General features: G+C 54.2%; 3 protein-coding genes across 4 annotated transcripts in view; 1 reads left to right on the top strand and 2 right to left on the bottom strand.

Annotated features, from left to right (window-relative positions):
• Window positions 1–502: 502 nt before the first annotated feature.
• On the bottom strand, window positions 503–10,195 carry DLL1 (delta like canonical Notch ligand 1). Of its 2 annotated transcripts, XM_070461416.1 has the most exons (12): window positions 9,313–10,195; window positions 8,309–8,718; window positions 7,825–8,121; window positions 7,118–7,178; window positions 6,631–6,888; window positions 4,879–4,939; window positions 4,261–4,391; window positions 3,995–4,164; window positions 3,631–3,847; window positions 1,755–2,550; window positions 1,215–1,332; window positions 503–1,123 (listed from the first exon to the last, which is right to left on the bottom strand). In XM_070461416.1, exons 2-12 carry the CDS (start codon window positions 8,360–8,362, stop codon window positions 1,118–1,120), a joined length of 2,169 nt encoding a protein of 722 aa, XP_070317517.1. In that variant the 5' UTR covers window positions 8,363–8,718; window positions 9,313–10,195; the 3' UTR covers window positions 503–1,117. The 2 variants fall into 2 exon arrangements, with proteins under 2 accessions (XP_070317517.1, XP_020745525.2); XM_020889866.2 differs by lacking the exon at window positions 9,313–10,195 and having other exon boundaries at window positions 8,309–9,235.
• FAM120B (family with sequence similarity 120 member B) overlaps window positions 9,672–18,869 on the top strand; it is an 80,148-nt gene continuing 70,950 nt past the window's right edge. The window contains exon 1 of the mRNA XM_070461413.1: window positions 9,672–9,793. The gene's annotated coding sequence lies outside the window, so the exon portion shown is untranslated. The remainder of the gene's footprint in view (window positions 9,794–18,869) is intronic.
• LOC110135059 (putative hydro-lyase KRH_21160) lies at window positions 10,839–14,799 on the bottom strand. The gene is made up of 3 exons (XM_070461423.1): window positions 14,673–14,799; window positions 13,808–14,450; window positions 10,839–13,314 (listed from the first exon to the last, which is right to left on the bottom strand). The coding sequence occupies exons 1-3, from the start codon at window positions 14,797–14,799 to the stop codon at window positions 13,269–13,271; spliced, it is 816 nt and encodes a 271-aa protein (XP_070317524.1). The 3' UTR covers window positions 10,839–13,268.

Below are 18,869 nucleotides of genomic sequence, written 5' to 3'. Positions count from 1 at the left end.
CAGGTAGTGACCAACCACTCAGGAAGACAGGATTTCTGTCCTTGCTGTTTGTCCTGTGGCTGAATTCGCTACAAATAAACCCACAAACAAATGGATGGGTAAGTAGTATTCTAGGACCAAAAGCTTTTGCCATGGCAACACTGAAGTGCTTCACAGGTATTTAATCCAAAATGAGGCTTGTTCCAATCCTGATGAAAGTAAGGCTCAGAGGAAGGCGACCAGCTCCAGGGTTCTCGGCTCTGACCAGACACGAGGTGCAGGCGCTCGGGCCTCGTGTTGCCCTGGAGTCCAGGGGCTGCTGAGGAGCAAGACAACCCACAGCAAGGCACCTGCCCCTTCTTCATCCTGCTGGCAGCTCCTGGAGGGCTCTTTGAGGGGCAGAGGAGCAAGGGAAGTTGCTCGTCATCAATTCAATGAAACTACGAAAACCGCAGAGGCCGCGTCTGTCCTCCGGGTCTTAGATGAGTGTACTCATCTAAAGGTGAGTAAGCACACCTCTGGATGTTGTTCATAATATTTATTTTGGAAAAATATTTTAAAAAGGAATTTCTTCATTAACAAAACAGTAAAAAACTCAAATAACATTTGCACAATATTCCATAAATACATTTATATACAAAAAATATAGTCACATTGACCCGAAGTGCCTTTGTACATATTTACCAAAAATTTAAATTATAAAAAATGAACATCACAAAATACTCAAGCTTTACAGATATCATGAAAAATATTTTTACAAGTCCAAAAAATAACGCACATTTTTTCCACCTAGAAAAACACATTTTAGTATCAAAAAGGACAATAAAGGCAGTGTTTGTGATTCTAATTCAAGAGAAGACTGGCTCATAAGAATCCAAAATATACACTTCAGGCAGTGCGTGCTTCTTATGTAGTGATCAAGTCCATTCATTTAAATATATATTTTTTAAAAGCAACTGTCCATAGTGCAATGGAAACGTCCTAGAGGCAGAGCAGCAGCCGCGGGAGCACCCGCCACCCTGGCAGGAAGAGGACCTGGCTTCCAGCAGCAGTCAGGAGCATGCCCGCTCCTCCCAGCAGCATCGTCGGGGCCGACACCTTGTTCTGCAGAAACGGAACTTGCCCCGTCACCTCCACGTCACACCTAGAGGGACCAGGAGACAGGGGCGGTTAGCGCAGGCAGGAGGCTCCGTCCCGGCTCCCCGGCGGCAGGCGGCCCCGCAGCCCTCTCTGACCTCAGTGGCGATCACACACTCGTCCTGCTCCTCGGATATGACATACACTGACTGGTACTTTGTGTCTTTTGAAGCAGAATACACAGAGTCCGGCCTTTTTCTTTCAGATGCTTCTCCACTAGAGGGAAAATGAAAGAGCCACAGTCAACACACAAGAGCATTTTTGAACAGGAAAATGACCAGAGCTTGGAGGAACACACCCAGCTGGCCCCCCTGCCCAGCCTGTCCTGCACACTCCTTGAGTGTCGGGGTGCCCTCTTCAGCTGGCTTTCCTGCCCATCCCTTGGATTTCGGGGTGCCCTCCCCGGCTGGGCCCCCTGCCCAGCCTGTCCTGCACACTCCTTGAGTGTCGGGGCGCCCTCTTCAGCTGGCTCTCCTGCCCAGGCTTTCCTGCCCATCCCTTGGATTTCAGGGTGCCCTCCCTGGCTGGCCCCCTGCCCAGCCTGTCCTGCACACCCCTTGGGTGTCGGGGCACCCTCTCCAGCTGGACCCCTGCCCAGCTGGCCTCCCCATGTGCCCCCTCCAGACCGAAGCACTCACCCTCTGAGTGTCGGGGTGCCCTTCTCCTCCCCCGCAGAGCCCTGGGGCTGGCACTTGGCATCACGCTTGCCGTGGGGGTCCGCCGTGGCTGCGGCACCCTTGAGGCCCTGTAGCAGGTTGTAGCCCACGGCGGGATCTCGAGCCTTGAGGCCGTTTTTCTCCGCGCCGGGCTCGGCGTGAAAGTCTGCCTTTTTGTTGGTGTTCTTGATCTGTGTGGCCCCGATGACGCTAACAGAGATGTCCTTCTCCCGCTGGCGGTTGGCCAGGTTGTTCATGGTCTCTGTCTCCCCCCGGCAGGGGTCTGCGGGGGGCCGGCGCTTCTGCAGCCTCAGCCGCACGCAGACCACCGTGGCGGCACAGCCCAGCAGCAGCGTGAGGACCAGCACCACACCCGCCCCGACGGCCACCCAGGGGAACGGGCCGGCCTGGCCCTCCACGTACTTCTCTGTGAGGTCCACCACCACGGGGCCCGGGGGCGGCTCGGGGAGCAGGAACTGGCAGTTGGGGCCCCCGTAGCCCCGGGCGCACTCACAGAGGTAGCGGAAGGCCCGCTCGTGGCAGGTGGCCCCGTTGTGGCAGGGTGCGTGCTCACACCTGCTGACGGGGGCACTGCAGTTCCTGCCCGTGTACCCGGGGGGGCAGGTGCAGGAGTACTCGTTCACGCCATCCCGGCAGGTGCCCCCGTGGGCACACGGGGAGGAGGCACAGTCATCCACGTTGTCATCACAGTGCCTCCCGGAGAAGCCGGCCTGGCAGCGGCAGACGTACGTGTCGCCGAGGTCCACGCACTGCGCACCTGGGACATAGACAGGGCGGCGGCTTGTCACCTGGGAAACGTCCTGGGGCATCTGCTGCCTGTGCCGCCAGGCCACACACCAGAGCAGAGAGAGGTGGGCCAGATGGAGGCCAGCACTGAGACAACACGCGTCACATGCCAGCCCATGGCAGGGGTGGGCAGGGGGCAGGGTTCTGGCCCAAATTCGCACATTACATAAAAAATACAGGCTGACACCTCCTGACATGCCCCAGGCAAAGCGCTTCGCCTGCACTGCTGAATTCATCTTCACAGCAAGCCAGGAGAGGACCCAGTTCACAGATGAGGAAACCAAGGCTTAAAGAGGATGATGCGCTTGCCGTGGTTTCAGTTAGTGACGAGCAAGAATTGAAACAGAAAGAAAGAGAAAAGAAGAAAGGCAGGGAGGGGGCTAGGGATGTGTCTTTGTCCTTCCAGAGCCAAGTCTGCTAACCCTCCTTATTTTTCCTCTCTAAAGATTAAGCATCCAATGCTCTATTGGTTCAATGGCTGGAAACAAACCGGAGAAAGAGCGTGACCCAGGGCGGCCTGCAGAGCACATGGAGAGCAAAGCAAGGCGACTCCTCTCTCGTCCACGGCCACGCCCAGCGCAGAAGCGCCCAAGCCAGTCCGGGCTGTCTGGGCCCCGCTGTCCCCGCCCGGGGGTTTCTGTGGGGCATCCCGCCCACTCGTGGAGACCACGCAGTCTCACCAGCCGGCTCTGCTTGCTGACTGAGGGGAGTTGGGCTGGGCCCTAAACATGCAGCGGCTGGGCTGTTGCGAGGGTGGGCCCGCCAACACTGGGGTCTCGAGGCACTGAGGAGCGCAGGACTGCACGTGAATCACTGCATCTCCGCCTGAGCCGGTCCTGCCCGGAAGGGACACTCCTGCCTGCCTTTCTAGCTCCCTGGGTGTTTCCAGACTCAAGGATAAGACTCTGAAGTTTCTCATTGTTCAGACAAAAAGGCTTCTGAGACTCAAGGCAGCTCACAGTGATGAACTCAGCTTGAAACTAAACCCACATGCTTCTCATCAGTGTGGACCCCCGGACATAGTCTCAGGTGGGTCAGGCGGCCCCCTTACCATTGGAACAAGGCAAGGAACTGCAGGAATCCATCTTCTTCTCACAATTAAAGCCGGAGAAGCCCGCAGGGCAGTGGCAGGTGTACCCTCCCTCGGGGTTGTCGGAGCACCGGCCCCCATTGAAGCAGGGGCCATCGGCACACACCATGGCACTCAGCTCGCAGACCCTGCCGTAGAAGCCAGGTGGGCAGGTGCAGGAGTAGCTGTTCTCAAGGTCCTGAGCAACGGAGAAGACAAAGAAAGCTTTCCTAGTCGCTCCCAAGGACCCACACGATCTGCCTCAAACCAGGGCTGCCGGCTCACACAGTCTGTCTCAAACCAGGGCCCCCGGCTCGACGCGAGAGCCCGCGGTGGCTGGACTCACCGTGCAGCTCCCTCCGTTCCTGCAAGGCCCGGCGCTGCACTCGTCCACCTCTGTCTCACAGTTGGCCCCCGTGTACCCAGGCCGGCAAGAGCACGTGTAGCTCCCTTGGCCCGTGTTGGTGCAGGTGGCCCCGTTCCTGCAGGGCTTGTGGTGCGTGCAGTAGTTGAGGTCTGCAAGGGTGGAGATGGGGAGAGGAGGAGAGATGCGGGAGACGTCCTCGCCTGTGACCGAGCCCAGGCAGGCAGGCTGCGGGGGCGGAAGCTTACCCTGGTTGCAGAAAAGGCCCCCCCAGCCTTCCTGGCAGTTGCATTGCCAGGGCTGCTGGCAGGTGCCGTGGAGACAGCCTGGGTACCGAATGCACTGGTCGCAGTACCGACCCTGCCAGCCCACTCTGCACCTTAGGAGAGAGGACAGTCAGTGGACGCTGCTGCTGGGTTCACAGCAACACCTTCCCTGAGCACAAGACGTCACCTCCAACAGCACCAGCACTGCTTGTCCTCATGAGGCTTGGGCAGTCCTCAAGATCTTTAAACCCCAAGGATAGCTCAGTCCTGCCTCAGAGGGTCTGATTCAGCATGAGGGTCAACCAGGGCAACATCTCTAGGTGATTCTAACCTACTAAACACTCTCCTTTTCTTTGCCAATTCTTTTAAAATCTCATCTGTAAGTTCTACAGCCACTGAGTAGCTTAGGTGAATGACTACCTTGACTCAACAACTGTCCAGGTATGTATTAAGAAGAAACACCAGGAAAAAAAGCTCCCCCACCCCGCAAACAGCTAATCTTACCTGAGTTTTTCAAAGGATCATCTAGAGACACTTTGCTAATACACTAGGTGTAAAAGGACAACAAGAAAAAGAAAGAAGCAACTTTTGCAAACTTACTTGCATTCCCCTGGCTTGTCACAAAACCCGTGCTGCTCATCGCACCCTGGCAAACAGATGGCTGCAGGAGGAAAGGCACGGGGTCAAGCCCACCAGAGCGCTCCAACGCGAGGGAGCTGTGAGCCGTGCCCAGCGGGCCAGCGAGCCCCCGGCCCTGGCATCGGACTTTACTTAGCGAGAGGAGCATTCTTCTTAACACAGCAGCTCAAGGACAAAAGAGCGCGGAAGCCCCCACCCCCACAGGCCCCTTTTCTTCTAAGAGAGGGTCAGAAGTCCTTCCCCCTCCTCCTCCCCCACTTCCCAATTCTATGCACAAAGCTCCACCTCTTAATACCCAGAAAGTGTGTGTGTAGATAAGGGTGGACAGCTGGTATGCAGAGTACCAGGGCAAGACAGCTGCTCTATTGTCTGTTCTCTCCCAGCAGCTGCCCCAGTGCAACAATACCGGCCTCCCCCTCACACCCCATGCCCCCACCCCTCACACACACCCCTAGCATGTACACACACACACACACACACACGCACGTGCACCCTTTCCGCCAATGGGAACAGGCGTGCGTCCCAGCCGCCTATCCCCGGAGAGATCTAATCGATGGCACGCGCGAGCTGGGGGCAGGGAGAGACTCCAGTGTTTGAATAAGAAGAAAAAAGTTTAAGTTTATGGCCACCCCACGGCGAAGGAGAGGGCGGGTAGCCAGGAGGGAGGCGGCAGGCAAGCCTGAAGTCCCGGAGGCAGGGGGAGGGGGCGGTGCTGGAGGCTGAGGCTCGGGGCTGGCTTCCTTCTCCTGGCGAGGAGACTCATTAACGAGCCGCCCCACAAGTTTTCAGGACAACAGAGCCAGCTCGGGCCAAGGCAAGCTCAAAGGAGCCGAAAGCTGAGCGGGCTGAGCAACCATGACGCTGGAGGCAGGACCAAATCAGAACTGAGAAAGTGCCCCTCCCAGCGAGGGGTTCTACCCTACAGGAGAAGGTTCCTGGGCTCAGGGCAGGAGGAGGAGCCCTGGGGTTTCTGGGGGAGGCTCCCCACCCGACTCTGGGGAGACGTGGAGTGAGACGGGGGGCAGTGAGGCACCTGGGGTCCAGCTGAACTAGGCCCAGGAGCCAGCCGGGTCCCGAAGCCTGCACCTGTGAGAACACAGAGCTGTGGGCAGGCAGGGCCGGAGTCACTCCTGTGAAGGTATTTCCTTCCCGGGTAGGGCGCTCTGTGAGCACCCCACAACAGGGCAAGCGAGCCCCTCCCCAGGCAGAGCTGGCAGACTCACGTCCCCCAGAAGTGAAACTGTCACAAACAGTGGGATGTTTTTAAATACACTGGCTCTGCAGAGAGGCCGAGCACACCAACTCTGGAGAGAATGAAGCTCTCTTCAATGAGACGCTGTCTCGCAAAGAGAACTCCTTTGGTAAAAGCATGCCCTGCACACAGCCTCCTCTCTGTTCCTCCCTTCCTTCCTCCCTCCCTTCCCTTTGGCTTACTTCCTGACCCCTGGCCCTGTGTCCAAAATCCTCCTGATTAAGAAAGGCAGCTTCCCATTGCGGAAGTTACAACGTCTGAGTCGACCCCAACCCGCCTCTGGCTGACTATGAGGTCTCAACTAATCTCTCTGGCTCCCTGGCCCAGTTTCCACCCCCCAGAACGTCTCCCTGGGGCTAAAATCGCAGGATCCCAGCAGCTCCGAGAATATGCCCCCCTGCTCAGGAGTGCAGGCCTGGGGGAGCAAGCTGAGGGCGGTGGCCTCCCTCCCTGGGACTCACGCTCTGTGCAGTACTGGCCCTTCCAGCCAGGGTTGCAGACTTTCTCTCCTCTCTCCCCGCAGGTGAAGTGGCCGAAGGCGTCATCTCGGGGGCGGCAGAAGACGGAGCAGCCTTCCCCGAAGTAGTGCTCATCACACACAAAGCGATAGGAGTACTTGAGGTCTGTGCGGCCACTGCTGTGCAGGTCCTGGGACCACTCCTCGCCAACCGTCAGGTGCCTCTGCGTGGCCAGGCGGCTGATAAGTCTTTCTGGGTTCTCTGTAGAAAGAGGACGCCCCGTTGGTTCTGACTGAGAACCCCGAAGCTTGGGGAACTGGGGAGAAGGAAAGGATGCCAGGCAGGGAGGCTTAACCCTTCTCCTGGACCTCCCAGAGGGACTGGCAGAATGAAAGGCGCAGACACTTGTTTCCAGGAAGATTGAAGTCAAATAAATACTAACTAGGGAAGCAGTTCACATAGTTTGGGAGTTTGGGGGGATTGTTTGTACCTGTTGCAAGGTCATCAGGAGAATCTGTGTGGAGAGCTTCAATGATCAGAGAGAAGGTTCCCTGGAGGAAGGACAGAACGACAGAAGACAAACCAGAACTGTTTACAAAAGAATCAAAGGATCCCGGGCAACCCAGTGGCTGCAGATCCGTGCGCAGCGTGTCCTGGGGAGGGTCTGTGTACCTCTCTTGCCTGATTTCACTTTCCTTAAGGATATGGAACAACTTTCAAGAGTGGTTTCCTAACATGTTTTTTCAGCCTGTTAATACAGGATATCGTGTTTGAAAGAAAAGAAAGAAGACCGCGGAGCAGGCGGGGTTGGAGGGGCTTGTGTGCAGTCTTCTGGGGAAGGAGCCAGGGAGAGGCGCTGGGGGCGGCCAGGCTGCGAGGGCGACTGACAACCGGCCGGTCCAAGAGCTGCGGAACTGGGATTCTCCCACGTGAAGGGGTCCTTTCAACTCCGCGGCTCGGCGCGCAGACCGGACACGGAAATGTCCCAGGACCTCGGCCTCTCCGCCTCACTCTACCCTGGCTGTCACCCCGCGCACCACCCCCTCGCCGCTGCCACCGCCTGTAAGTCACCCGGGCGTGGAGGCGGTGCCCCAGGGCCCCGCAGAGCGTGGCGCCCACCGGCCCGGGCACTCCCCCGCCGCGCCCCGGCCTCCCGGTCTTCCCCGCCCGCCCCGCGCCCTTAGGTGCGGCGCTCACCGGCCAGGTGAAGCCAAAGGGGAAGCGGATGGGGTTGCTGAAGGCGGGGTCCGCGCCCGCGCCGTCTGGGAGGCTGAAGGAGTCGATGCCCAGCACCGGGGTGACGGCGCTGCCGTAGGTGCAGGGCGGCTCGGGGGACACGCTGGCCTGGTAGTGCTTGAGGCACACGCGGAAGAAGGTCCTGCAGGCGCAAGGCGGCGGCCCCGCGCCCCCGCGGCAGCAGTTGCGGTTCCCCAGCAGCCCCTTCTTGTTGACGAACTCCTGCAGCTTCAGCTCGAACACCCCGGAGCTCCAGACCTGCGGGCGAGACGAGGGCGTGGGGCGCCTGGCGCGGGAATCCCCTCCGGCCGCGTCCTTCCCTGGGCGCTGCCCCCCGCGCGGCCCGCTCCCCGGGGTCCCCCCCCCCCGACGCCACAGGCCACCGGGGCGTCCGGCTGACAGCCCACCCGACGGCGCGGCCCCGGGGCCCCGCGTGGCAGCTCACCTGGCACAGCAGGGCCGAGAGAACGGCGAGGGCCAGGGCGCACCGCCCGCCCATGGTGCACCGCCCGCGGCGCCGGCCCTCCTCGCGTCCTCCCGCCTTGTCTTCCGAAGTCGTCAGGGGACGCTGGAGGAGGAAGGTGTCCCCGGGAGCTCGGGCAGGAAAGCGCCGCCGCTCTGCCTCGGGCCGAGATAATCCGGACTTCTCTCCTGAAGGGTCCGGCTCCGGCTCTTTCGGAGGCCGAGGTGCCTTAGGTCCTCCTTGAGGAGGCGACAGCGGCCCCGGGGATGCGCGAGAGATAAAGGGGAGTCTCTCCGGAAAGACAGCTCCTGGCGCGGCAACTTTCGGTTTTCCCTTCTTTCTTCCAAAGAGCGAGTAGGTAGGGGTCGTCTGCTTCCTGGTTTTGTCTCAAGCTTGTTGGCCGGGGGAAAAAAAAAGAAAGAAAGAGGGGAGAGAAAGCGTCCAGATATTCAGCCCGATTCCCAACGAGCTGCAGGGCTCCCCACGAGTCCGTTTATCGAGCTGTGGTCTGGAAATCCCACGCGCGAGGCAGTAATCCGGGGCCGTGGAGCGGGAGCCGCCCGGCCGGCTCACTCGGGGGCGGCGGTCCCGGGAGCGCCCTGGACCCGAGGCTTTCCCAGGGACCCAGCCAATGCCATCCAGGTCAACGTCCGGGGTCCCGGACCGGGTCGAAGCGGAAGCTGCGCGCCTGGCTGTGCGTCCAGTGCGGCGCCGGCCGGGGTTCGCGGGCGCGAAGGGGCTCGGGCTCTCCCGGCGCCGCCGCCTTATATCCCGCTGGCCGCCCGCATGGCTAATGAGATGCAAATGAGCAGCCCCCCAATCTGGCGAGAGCTGTCACAAAGGAGCCACTTTTCCAAACCCTCCTCTCAATGGATCGCCAAATGGTCAGTGAGCTGTAAAATGTGCAACCCTCCTCCCCGCCCCCACCCTCCCCGCCCCCGGTCCTCCCCTGCCCCCGCCCCCAGCCCCCGCCGCCCGAAACGCACTCATTTACATTCCTGCAAAACGTTCACCGCAAGAATCCCCTCTGCGCCCGAGGCGGGTGCCGCCGCCCGGGCTCCTTGGCGCTGCCCTCCGGCCGCAGGCCCGCAGAGGCCCGGGACGCGCGGGGGCGGCGCTGTGCCCCGGCCCGGCCGAGAGCCGCCCGGCGGGTGAGGCCGCGTCCGGCCTTGGGAACCCTCCGGTCGCCGCGGCGCCCGCCTCCGTCCCCTCTCCGGCCGCGGCCGGGTCCTGGGGTGTGGGGGGAGGGGGATAAGTCGGAAGCCCAGTCCCCAGTGTGCCGCCCCTCCGCCCAGGCAGCCTCTTCCTAAGGAGGAGTCTCTGGGGCGGGGGACCGGGGCGCAGGGAGGGGAGGGTGTGAGCAGTGGGCAGACGGTGGCCAAAGGGCAGCGGCAGTTTCGGGAAGTTTGGAAAGCTCTGACACCCAGACGCCTCCCGGACAGCGACTCTGCGTCTGGAAACGCAGAGGTGAGCGCGGCGCCCTCGGGGACCCCGTTTCCTCGAGCTCGGGGTGTCCTCGCACGGGTCGGCCGCCGCTGGGGGCGGGGTCCGGGTAGCGCCGGGGATCCTGACGTCTCCAACCGCCGCCCCCCCTCCGCCCCCAACACACACACACACACCCTTCTGGGCGCGATTCGCGGCCTCCGCCACCTTTCCTGGGTCTCCGGCCCCTCTCTCCTGGGTATTACCCCCTCGGCCTCCCTCTGCTTGGTAAAAAGTGAGTTTGGTGTGTGTCGTTCGCGTGGCTGTCATTAAGGCAGTCTGTTATTGTGCGCGGCTGAATCAGTGGCTCTTTGTGCGCTCAGCTGTATGGTAATGCAGACCGCACCTGCTCCCCGCACAATGCAGAGAGAAAGAGCTCCCCTCCGCGCGCGCGGCGGCCTCTGCAACAATGTCCGGCACATGTTCTAAAGCCTCTCCAGCATGGCCCCCCCAGCCCGCCACCTTCGCACAACCATCACCTTATTAGGTTTTTACGCGTCCATCAGACACTAGAACTTTTGTTTTCTTTTTTTTTTTTTTAAGGGAAATGAGTTTATTGGGAGGGCCGAGAACGCACGTTATCTCACAATGCGCTAAGTTGCTTTCAAGCTTGCGGGCACAGTGCAGAATTGAGGTGGGGCAGGGACTCCCACTCTGGCATCCAGCCTCGCGCAGGGCTCACGGTGAGGTCTCTATCCCACCCCTATCTGCTCCTCCTTCCGTCTCCCCAACCCCCAACACCCGCGCAGCGTCATCCAGGGCGAAAGGTGTGAGTGTGGAGTAAAGGTCACGTTGATGAGCAGTACCGCGCAGGGCGCCGGGTCACTACAGCCTCGCCAGAGGTGTGCCGTAGCCGGCTTATTGCTAGGGACTTCACTGTTCTGGCAAAATGTGGCTTTCATTGTGGCAGATGTTGAGATCACAGAACGCCCGGGGAGAGGGAAACTCCTCAAAGACCAAGCTGAAGTCCTCCATGGTCATCCCTCCAGCTGTTAGGCAACAGGCTCCCAAATACCTATCAAGTTTCAGGACAGATTTTAGGTTTTCCACTGTTGCCAGAGAAGCAAAGAATTAATCAAAAGTAATGTAATCCAAGGCTGAGGTGAGAAAGGCAGGCTTGGACCCCACCAGAACCCCCTACAGTTTGGCTCAGAACAAATGGAGACTTCAAACCTTCTTGTGGCCCCACGATGGTGGCAACCCCAGTGTGGCCGCCCGCTGGGGACTTTTTGAGGACTCACTGCATCACCACCCGGCTGGACCAGCGCGAATCCTAATTTAATCTTGCCACCTAGTGTCTGCATCCTTTTTTCACTACATCCATGTTTCCTCTGAACGCTAATTTCTCAGAACTCTGCTCCCTAATGCATGGAAGCTGGTGTGTTTACGTGAGAGAGGGAGAGAGAGAGGAGAGGGAGAGGGAGAGAGGTGGGTGGGGAGAGCTGAGAGGGTTCAGGGAGCAGGAGGGGGCCAAGGAAAGGAACATGAGATCTAAGTCCTCTGTGCTTCCAGACTGAGAGTAGATTTCAGTAAGAAATGAAATATCAGGAACCTTTTAATTAGAAAATGGAAGTGAGAAACAGGCTCACTTGAATAACTGTTTAGAAAACTGGAAATAAAAAGTTCCACACGCAAGGGCTTAAACCTTAGGGTGGGGGGAAGACTTGCCCCAAATCTTTAACAAACCCCCCTCAGTATCAAGTATTTGTTAAATTGACATGGCACAGATTTCTCGATTACAGCGGCAAAGCGGAACTGAAAGGCATCGTAAAATCCATCAGAATCCTGCCCAAAGCGTTCATTCTTTTCCAGCTTAATTTATGCCACGCGATTCTGTATTGGGGAAATCAAGCAGAAAGCCCTTTTCTTGTCCTTTCTCTTCTTCTTGCTCTTCTTTCCTCCACTTTCTTCCTCCCATTCTCTCTCTATCTTCTTCTCCTTCTCTTCCCCCCTCCCACGTTGGTCACTCTCCCCCTCTTCCTTTCAAAGCGGAGCTAACGGGAGACTGTTTAACTTCAGTGTTTCTATAGGAGTCTGTTGTAGTTTAACTCCTGCACACCAGTAGCTGAGATGAACAAAAGAGAGACTCGAGGTCCAACTATTCACCCTTTCTTTGCTCTTTAATTTTCATTGATTGGGAAGACAAGGGGAGCCCTTAGGGATCCAGGCTGAAGGGGGATGACACGCCTTTAGACGCCATCAGCCCCCTAGCCAGCCATCTGCTCTGAACCAAATGGCGTTTTTTCACTCCCTAACTGCATGTCTGTATACTCCCGCAACTAAGTGCTCTGAACCCCCTAAATGCAGGAGGGAGCTTAAGCTTGACTGTGTTAAATAGATTTGCCCCATGTTGGCTGTAGCAGCCAGATTCCCTCCTCCCCCACACTCCATAAATCCTCACCTAGCTCATTAGGAAAAAGCAGAAAACTTTCTTTTAAATACTTTTTGATGTCTCAGCAAATTTACTGTACAAAGTGAGGCTCATTAGGGCTTAGAAGGCACCCAATATATTAGACACAGGAGTGGAGAGAGGGATTTGCCGCCTGGTGTTGGTGTTTTATTTTTGCCAGGCATGCATAGCTTGTAGCCTGAATGACCCCAGTGACCAGGGTATGTTCAGTTGTATAATCAGAACCATGGCTACAACAACTGCAACTGAGTTCTCTATTTGTTGGAGACCCTGATTATTCTACCCACCATTTACTAGGCCTCATGGGAATAAAAGCTTATGACCATCATTTTATCAAATTAAATATGCCACTCTCAGCAGTGTGTGAGCTGACACTGTGGTCACCCAATCCTGTTTCCATCTCCCTTGCCCAAAGAAAGGTTCTGTTCCTGCGGAACATGTGTGGTGGAGGTTGTGGCTGGGGGAGGAGGGTCTGGGCAGATTGCAGTGAACAATGCCCAGAATAGGCTCCAGACTCTAAGCCAGACCCAGGTTCAGTTTTCTGTGTAAACAAGTCTGGAGACTTGAGGGGGTTTGTATTTTCTTAGGCCAAGTGAATACTGTATACCCAACAGACAAGTTCTGTTATTCCTAAGAAGAATTAGGGTCCTTGTTCAGAACAAGAAAATGAAAAACTTCCAGGCAGCAAATCTGGTGTTGATCAAACATGCCAGCTTACTTGAAAAAGAAGAAGATGATGAAGGGAACCTAAAGCAAGTTTATTAATTGGTATTAGTATCACATCTCCACCAACACGCCCTCTGCCCAGTCTCCATCAGTCACAGGTTTGGAATCGTCCAGCCCTTAGGGAACAGAGAACTGGCCTGCTTGCTGGGCGTCTAGGGAGCTCTTACAGATATCTGTGTGTAAAACCTCATCCGTGCCGGGTAGCTGTTAGGGATATTTCCTTACTTCTTAAGGACTGAACCCCAGAGGCGCATGGATATTTACAAGACACACTGACTCGAATGTAGCACGGCGTTCGCACCTGATCACTCCGTTGCGTCTGGATCACTCTACAGAAGATACACGGTAACCCGAGCCGTCCATTGGTCCACTGCGGGAAAGAGAGGCCGATCTAGTTTATACTCAGGCTCCCAGGCTTCCCTCTCGCTGAGGATAAAAATGTACACAGCACACCCAGGGAGGCCCCGCAGCTCGGCCTCCCCTGCCCTCGCAGGAGCATGTCCCTCGGACGAGGGGCGGCCCGCAGACACCCAGGACCATGACCTGTGGTTAGCAGGTTGGCGCGGGGCAGAGGCCACGAGGACAGGAGGACAGAGCCCAGGGAAAACCCAGTGGACTTGAGGCCTCCCCTCCACCCTCCCTTCCACACTCGCCGCGGGTGGAAGGACGGCTCGGCCACGTGGTCCGGAGCGGGGACCCCCAAGCCCAGAGGCGCAGCGCGGGCCGGGGTTGCGGAGGCATGCGCTGGTTTGCATGAGAAAGGCGGTCGCGTGGCTCAGCTGGCGGCGCGGAGGCCGCTCCTCCGACCCCGGGATCATCTGCCCGGCGGTCCGCGCTCATCTCCATGACAAAGCGCTGTTTACCTGGCGCGGCTCCGGGCGCCTTTGTCCGGATCAGATGACCGCGCAGCTGCTCCGCGCTCCCGCCCGAACGGCCCCCGACTGAACGCGCCGGGCCAGGCGCTCCGGAGGACTGCCTGGAGGGGGTGCGGCGCCGGTGGGCGCTCCAGAGAGCGGCTTGGAGTGGGTGGCGGCGGCAGGCCGGGCACCCGCCGCAGGGGCACGCGCGCGGGCTGGGAGGGCGAGGTAGACGGGCCAGCCCTGGTCCCCGGGCGCGCGGCACGGGGGCGCACGCGGTCACCTGCACCGAGGCGCGGCCCCACCTTGGAGTCGCCGGCCCGAGGCCGCGACAGACAATGCGGGTGGGAAAGGAAGGGCGGCGAGAGCGACCCGGGCCCGCCCGGGGTCTCGCTCCAGGACACGCCCCGCCCGGAGGTCGCCGGCACCTGTCGCCGGTCCCGGCGCCCGTCAATCAACGGCCCGCGGGGCGGGGCGCAGGCTGGGCCCGAACCGCCCGGACTCCGCCCCGCCCGCTTGTCCCCGCCGGACCCGAGCGGCTCCGCGCGGCTGCGCCGTCCTGCCCGGCCTCCCACCTCCTTTCTGCGAGCATCTGCCCGCAAAGGAACAGATGTGGGCACCTGCGGTGACAGGCCGCATATGTTCCATCCTATTCACAGGCATTCAGACGTGGCCACAATGAGCGGCCTTTGTGCGCACAGTCACTAAATATATTAATCTGCACTCCCCAGAGCACCGGGCTGTTTAATTTTTCACTAGCAATAACATCTGATCTAATCCTTAAATCGGCTCCCAAAAGCCTGCTCTCCCTCCCTCCTTTTTCTCCTCTTTCTCCCCACCCCCTCCCGAAAAACGTGTGAAGCTATTCAACCTTCCACCTGTTGCCTGCTGAACTGGGCGTGGGTTCCTGCAACGTCTGATGTCGGTCCGGGCTGGGGGTGGCGGTGGGGGTGGGAGCTGGCGGGGGCGACTGTGCGGGAGACGGTGCTGGGCGACATGGCACCGCCAGGGCACGAGTATTAGAAGGAAAATAAACACAGCGTGCGAGGGTGGCTCACGAATGTTGTGCAAACAAAGACCAATGATTATTAAACAGCCTTCAGCATATTCATCCTCTCTGTGGAAGCAACTTAAAAATGTACAAGTTCCCGTTTACCTTTTTATTAAACTCTAATGGTTATTATAAACACCGGCCAATAGCCCAAAGCGAACGTAAATCTCAGATGTATGACTTAGATTCCTTTTAGCAATATTGTTGTATGACTCTTTTATTTCAGCATCTCGTATTCTGTTTTGGTTTGTTTTCGGTCACAATGATTCCCTTAGTGCCATTGTGGGTGTCACAATGCAGAGGGACATCAGGCTGTGAATGAAGACAGAGGCAGTTTAAACAAACGGAGCTCTTTCTTTCCTCTCCCGTCCATTGTACTGTGAATGGGCCTTCTGCACTCTGCTGCTAGGAAACAGCTTTGCAAAGCCCTACTCCAGTAAATGGGCTGGAGAGAAAGGGACCCCAATAAACAGCCTAAGTATTGGAGAAAAAAGGGGGACAAATTTAGGCAAATGTTCCTTCACCTTCACATCAGCACATTTCCTAATCTCCAAATGTAAGAAATACTTTAAAGCTTTTCAACAGTTTCCTTCCTGCTTGTCATTTTAATTCTTGCTCCCTCCCCTCCCCCACCTCACAGGAAACACGGAGTGGGGACAGCACTGGCTCACCATCAAGATCTGTTTTCAAAATTCTATTTTGTCGTAGGAAAATAGACATGGGGCCCAGGGCTGTTTCTTAATAATCATCACTATGATTGTAAACTGCTCTCCAAAGGGATGCACGGAGGTGTTGCCAGGTACATAGCGGTATGGTTGGTGAGTCTCAATACTTAAGGAACAATCATAAACTATAAATTGTTCTTGTGTAGTTGGAACTGTTCCTATTAACATAGGTAGGTTAATTGAAGCAAGAAATGTAGCTGTTTTCAGGTCAAATAACAGCTTGAGCACGTTAGGGAATGACCCACCACCACCACCTGCATTTCTCATGGGTTTAAACAAAGTCATAGGTCACCACTGAACCAAAGACAGTCAAGGCACATGGGAAACCACGACTGGCTTATCTCAATCACCGTTCACAGCTGGGGCTACTCTCAGACCCAAAGCACATGGCAATGAGAAGGCCAATTCAGTCATTTATTCATTCACCCACTCACCACTCAAGGGACTGGAGGTCTAAAGTGAAATCAGACCTGCTTTCTGCCACCAGATGAATGGTACAAGGAAAGAAATGTTCCCTGGTCTTTGATTTTCAGAAAGTTTGTGTAGGATTAATGTCTTCAATGTTTGAATAGAATTCACCAGTTGAGACCACCAGGGTCTGGAATGTTCTTTGTTGGAATATTTTTACTTACAAATTCAACTTAATAAATATAGGGTTTAAGAGATAGAGATACAAAGTTACCCAGATTTTCTATTTGTTCTTTTGTCAGGTTTGGTAATTCGTTTGGTTCAAGGAATTTCTTCATCTCATCTAAAGGTATTCAGATAGCCTCCTTTTAACCTCTTCAGTGTTAGTAAATCTGTGATACCATCTCCCATCCTTATTATGGGTAACCCATGTCTCCTTTCTATCATGATCAATTTAGCTAAAGGTTTATCAGTTTAATCGATCTTATCAAAGATCAGTCTTCAAGAATCTTCATCCTTCACTTCCTATTGCCTAGTGTCTGAAAAGAGTAATTTCATATATTTTTATCTAGTTTTCTAGTTGTTTAGAGTGGAAGGAACAGTTCTGTAGGATTTATTCCTTCATGGACAGAACTGGAACAGTTAACAGTACTTTGGGCTGCAGGTAACAGAAAACTCTAATTCAATATTCTTAACTGTAAGGAAAAGACTTCATCTCATAGGATAAGGAGGTAGAGTGGTCTGAGTTAAAGTTTGGCTCAACCACATCGTCAAGGCACAGAGTACCCCTCATCTGTCTGCTCCACCTTTCCTGTCTTGCTGGCTTCCAACATGGATGAGCTCTCTTTTGTGGCCGCATGAAACCTTTAGGGATCCAAGCAGTCATAAACAGACATGAGGATAGCTGGTAGAGGAAGTGACACTCTTTTTCAGCGGTAAAGCAATTCTATATTTAACATCAATCACCTATGTAGAATTGTTTTCAAGGTTGTGGCCTTTTTTCTTGCCCAAATTTTTGGAAACATCATACTCTCCCTTAACTTCTCCCTACGTTCAACCTGCAGTTTTTTTCCTTCCGTTTTCTCCTGTTTTTCTCTTTTATGTAAATCCTTCATCCTCTGTTTTTAGATTCTCCCCAAACTGATAAATCTGATGTGTACAATAGAGCACAGGAAAGTGTTTATAGGTGGTATGACGCAGAAGGCGGGGAAAAGGATTCGAACAGTCACATGTAAATGTTTGTGCTCCTTTTACGACTGATTTCTATGTACAATTTTTCTTTTAATATCCCAGGAAAGAGACATGGAAATAATCTTTGGCTTCTCCTCCCCTTCACTGTAATGTATTACCGTCATAAAATATTTTAAGAAACTGTTAGAATTTAGACAGATTTAAGTAATAATTGTGCAACTTACTATCACTGTACATGCAACTTACTTTTTAAAACAGTGTAGTTTCCTTTTAATTATATATTTCCTTTTAATATGCCTACAGATTTTAAAATTTAAATAGTACTTCTAGATTTACAACAAAAACATAGGAATTCCCCACACCATGCATTCCCACTTTCAATTTTTTCCTTTCTGTTTACCTCATAGCTATTTTGTTTGAAATTTACTAATATTTCTTTAAAAGAAATTTTCTAACGCTGTATCTTTTTCAGTTGTGTACAGTCTATAAACTTCCAATTCTAGAAACTGAAGGTTTAACACTTCCACAGGATTTCCTAGACACACACAGTTACGAATCCATAGATGATCACCTCTCATTTTTTCAAAAAGTTACAGCACCCTTTTCATTAGGTTACCATTACTTACCTCATTAAAATTATGGAATCATTATTCACAGCTGAGGCATATGCTATGATTACATTTTCTTCTTTGTACAATTTGTCTTTACTGGATTCAACAATTGCCTAATTTGCTTATTGACTTTTCTATGTATCTATTACATATTGTCACCAAACTCTGTAGATCTCCTCTTAAAATACTCAAACACCCCAAGCATTCTATGGACTGACTTTTCCTGGAGATGTGTGTCTAGATTTTGTCCTGAGGTTTCCCACCTCTCTTCACTTGGATTCCCTACTGTCTGGATCCTAAATATTCCTTTTTCTTGGCCTCTTAAATTTTGGAGAGTATCCTCCAGCAGGTATCTGAGATAAAGTATTTGGTAGATAATATTTTTGAACTGTATATCTGAAAAAATCTTTACCCCCACACTTATAATATTCTGATTTTGAGTAGAATTCCATGTTTTATTTTCTTCAGAATTTTGAAACTTAGTGCTCCACTGAATTTCAGTTTCCTGGAATTCTGTTGAGACTTTCCATGCCATCCTGGTTTCCAATCCCTAAATGTATCCTGTTTTTCCTTATGGAAACTCTTTAAGGCCCTTTGTCCCTGGTATCCTGACATTTAGTGATACTGTGCCATCTTGTGAATCTTCATAGGTTTGTTGTGCTGGGCATTGCTGGGTCTCCTTCTTATGTTTTCCTCTTTCTCTATCTCTTTTTCTTTTTGTTCTATTATCCAAGAGTCATCATCAAATTTATCTTCTCTTTAATCAATTTTTAACATTTAACTTATTGCTTTTTAAAAAAATTCTCAAGAGCTCTTATTTTCTGAATGCTCTTTGATATACCTTTTCTTTTTCTTTCACTGATAAATTATCTCCAAAAGCACAGATAATGAAGTTTTTAATATTTTTTCCTCTTCCAAATTTGTTTTTTCCTTTTTCCTTCTTGTCTTTCTCAAATGTCTGTTGACCCTTGATCATCTGTATTAGGAGAAAGGCAGAGGTGTTTATTTGAAGTTCTGTGGGGTAGAACCAAGTGCTGCTAAGTCATAAGGACTGACACAGGGCAATGGGAGGGAGCTTTGGT

This window comes from Odocoileus virginianus, chromosome 34 (genome assembly GCF_023699985.2).
Source record: "Odocoileus virginianus isolate 20LAN1187 ecotype Illinois chromosome 34, Ovbor_1.2, whole genome shotgun sequence".
Lineage (NCBI taxonomy): Eukaryota > Metazoa > Chordata > Mammalia > Artiodactyla > Cervidae > Odocoileus > Odocoileus virginianus.
Note: the sequence above shows the minus strand (reverse complement) of the source record. Positions and strands in the feature narration are given on the sequence as shown.

Excerpts from the sequence above, each read along its gene's own strand:
- DLL1 (XM_070461416.1), bottom strand. The coding sequence starts at position 8,362 with ATGGGCGGGCGGTGCGCCCTGGCCCTCGCCGTTCTCTCGGCCCTGCTG. Across the intron at positions 8,122-8,308 it reads TCTCGGCCCTGCTGTGCCAG|GTCTGGAGCTCCGGGGTGTT; the intron begins GTGAGCTGCCAC and ends TCTCGCCCGCAG. Across the intron at positions 4,165-4,260 it reads GGGCCTTTTCTGCAACCAGG|ACCTCAACTACTGCACGCAC; the intron begins GTAAGCTTCCGC and ends CCACCCTTGCAG.
- LOC110135059 (XM_070461423.1), bottom strand. The coding sequence starts at position 14,799 with ATGTCGCCCAGCACCGTCTCCCGCACAGTCGCCCCCGCCAGCTCCCAC. Across the intron at positions 14,451-14,672 it reads CAGCAGGCAACAGGTGGAAG|GATGGAACATATGCGGCCTG; the intron begins GTTGAATAGCTT and ends GCCTGTGAATAG. Across the intron at positions 13,315-13,807 it reads GGCGCCCGGAGCCGCGCCAG|TGGACCAATGGACGGCTCGG; the intron begins GTAAACAGCGCT and ends TCTTTCCCGCAG.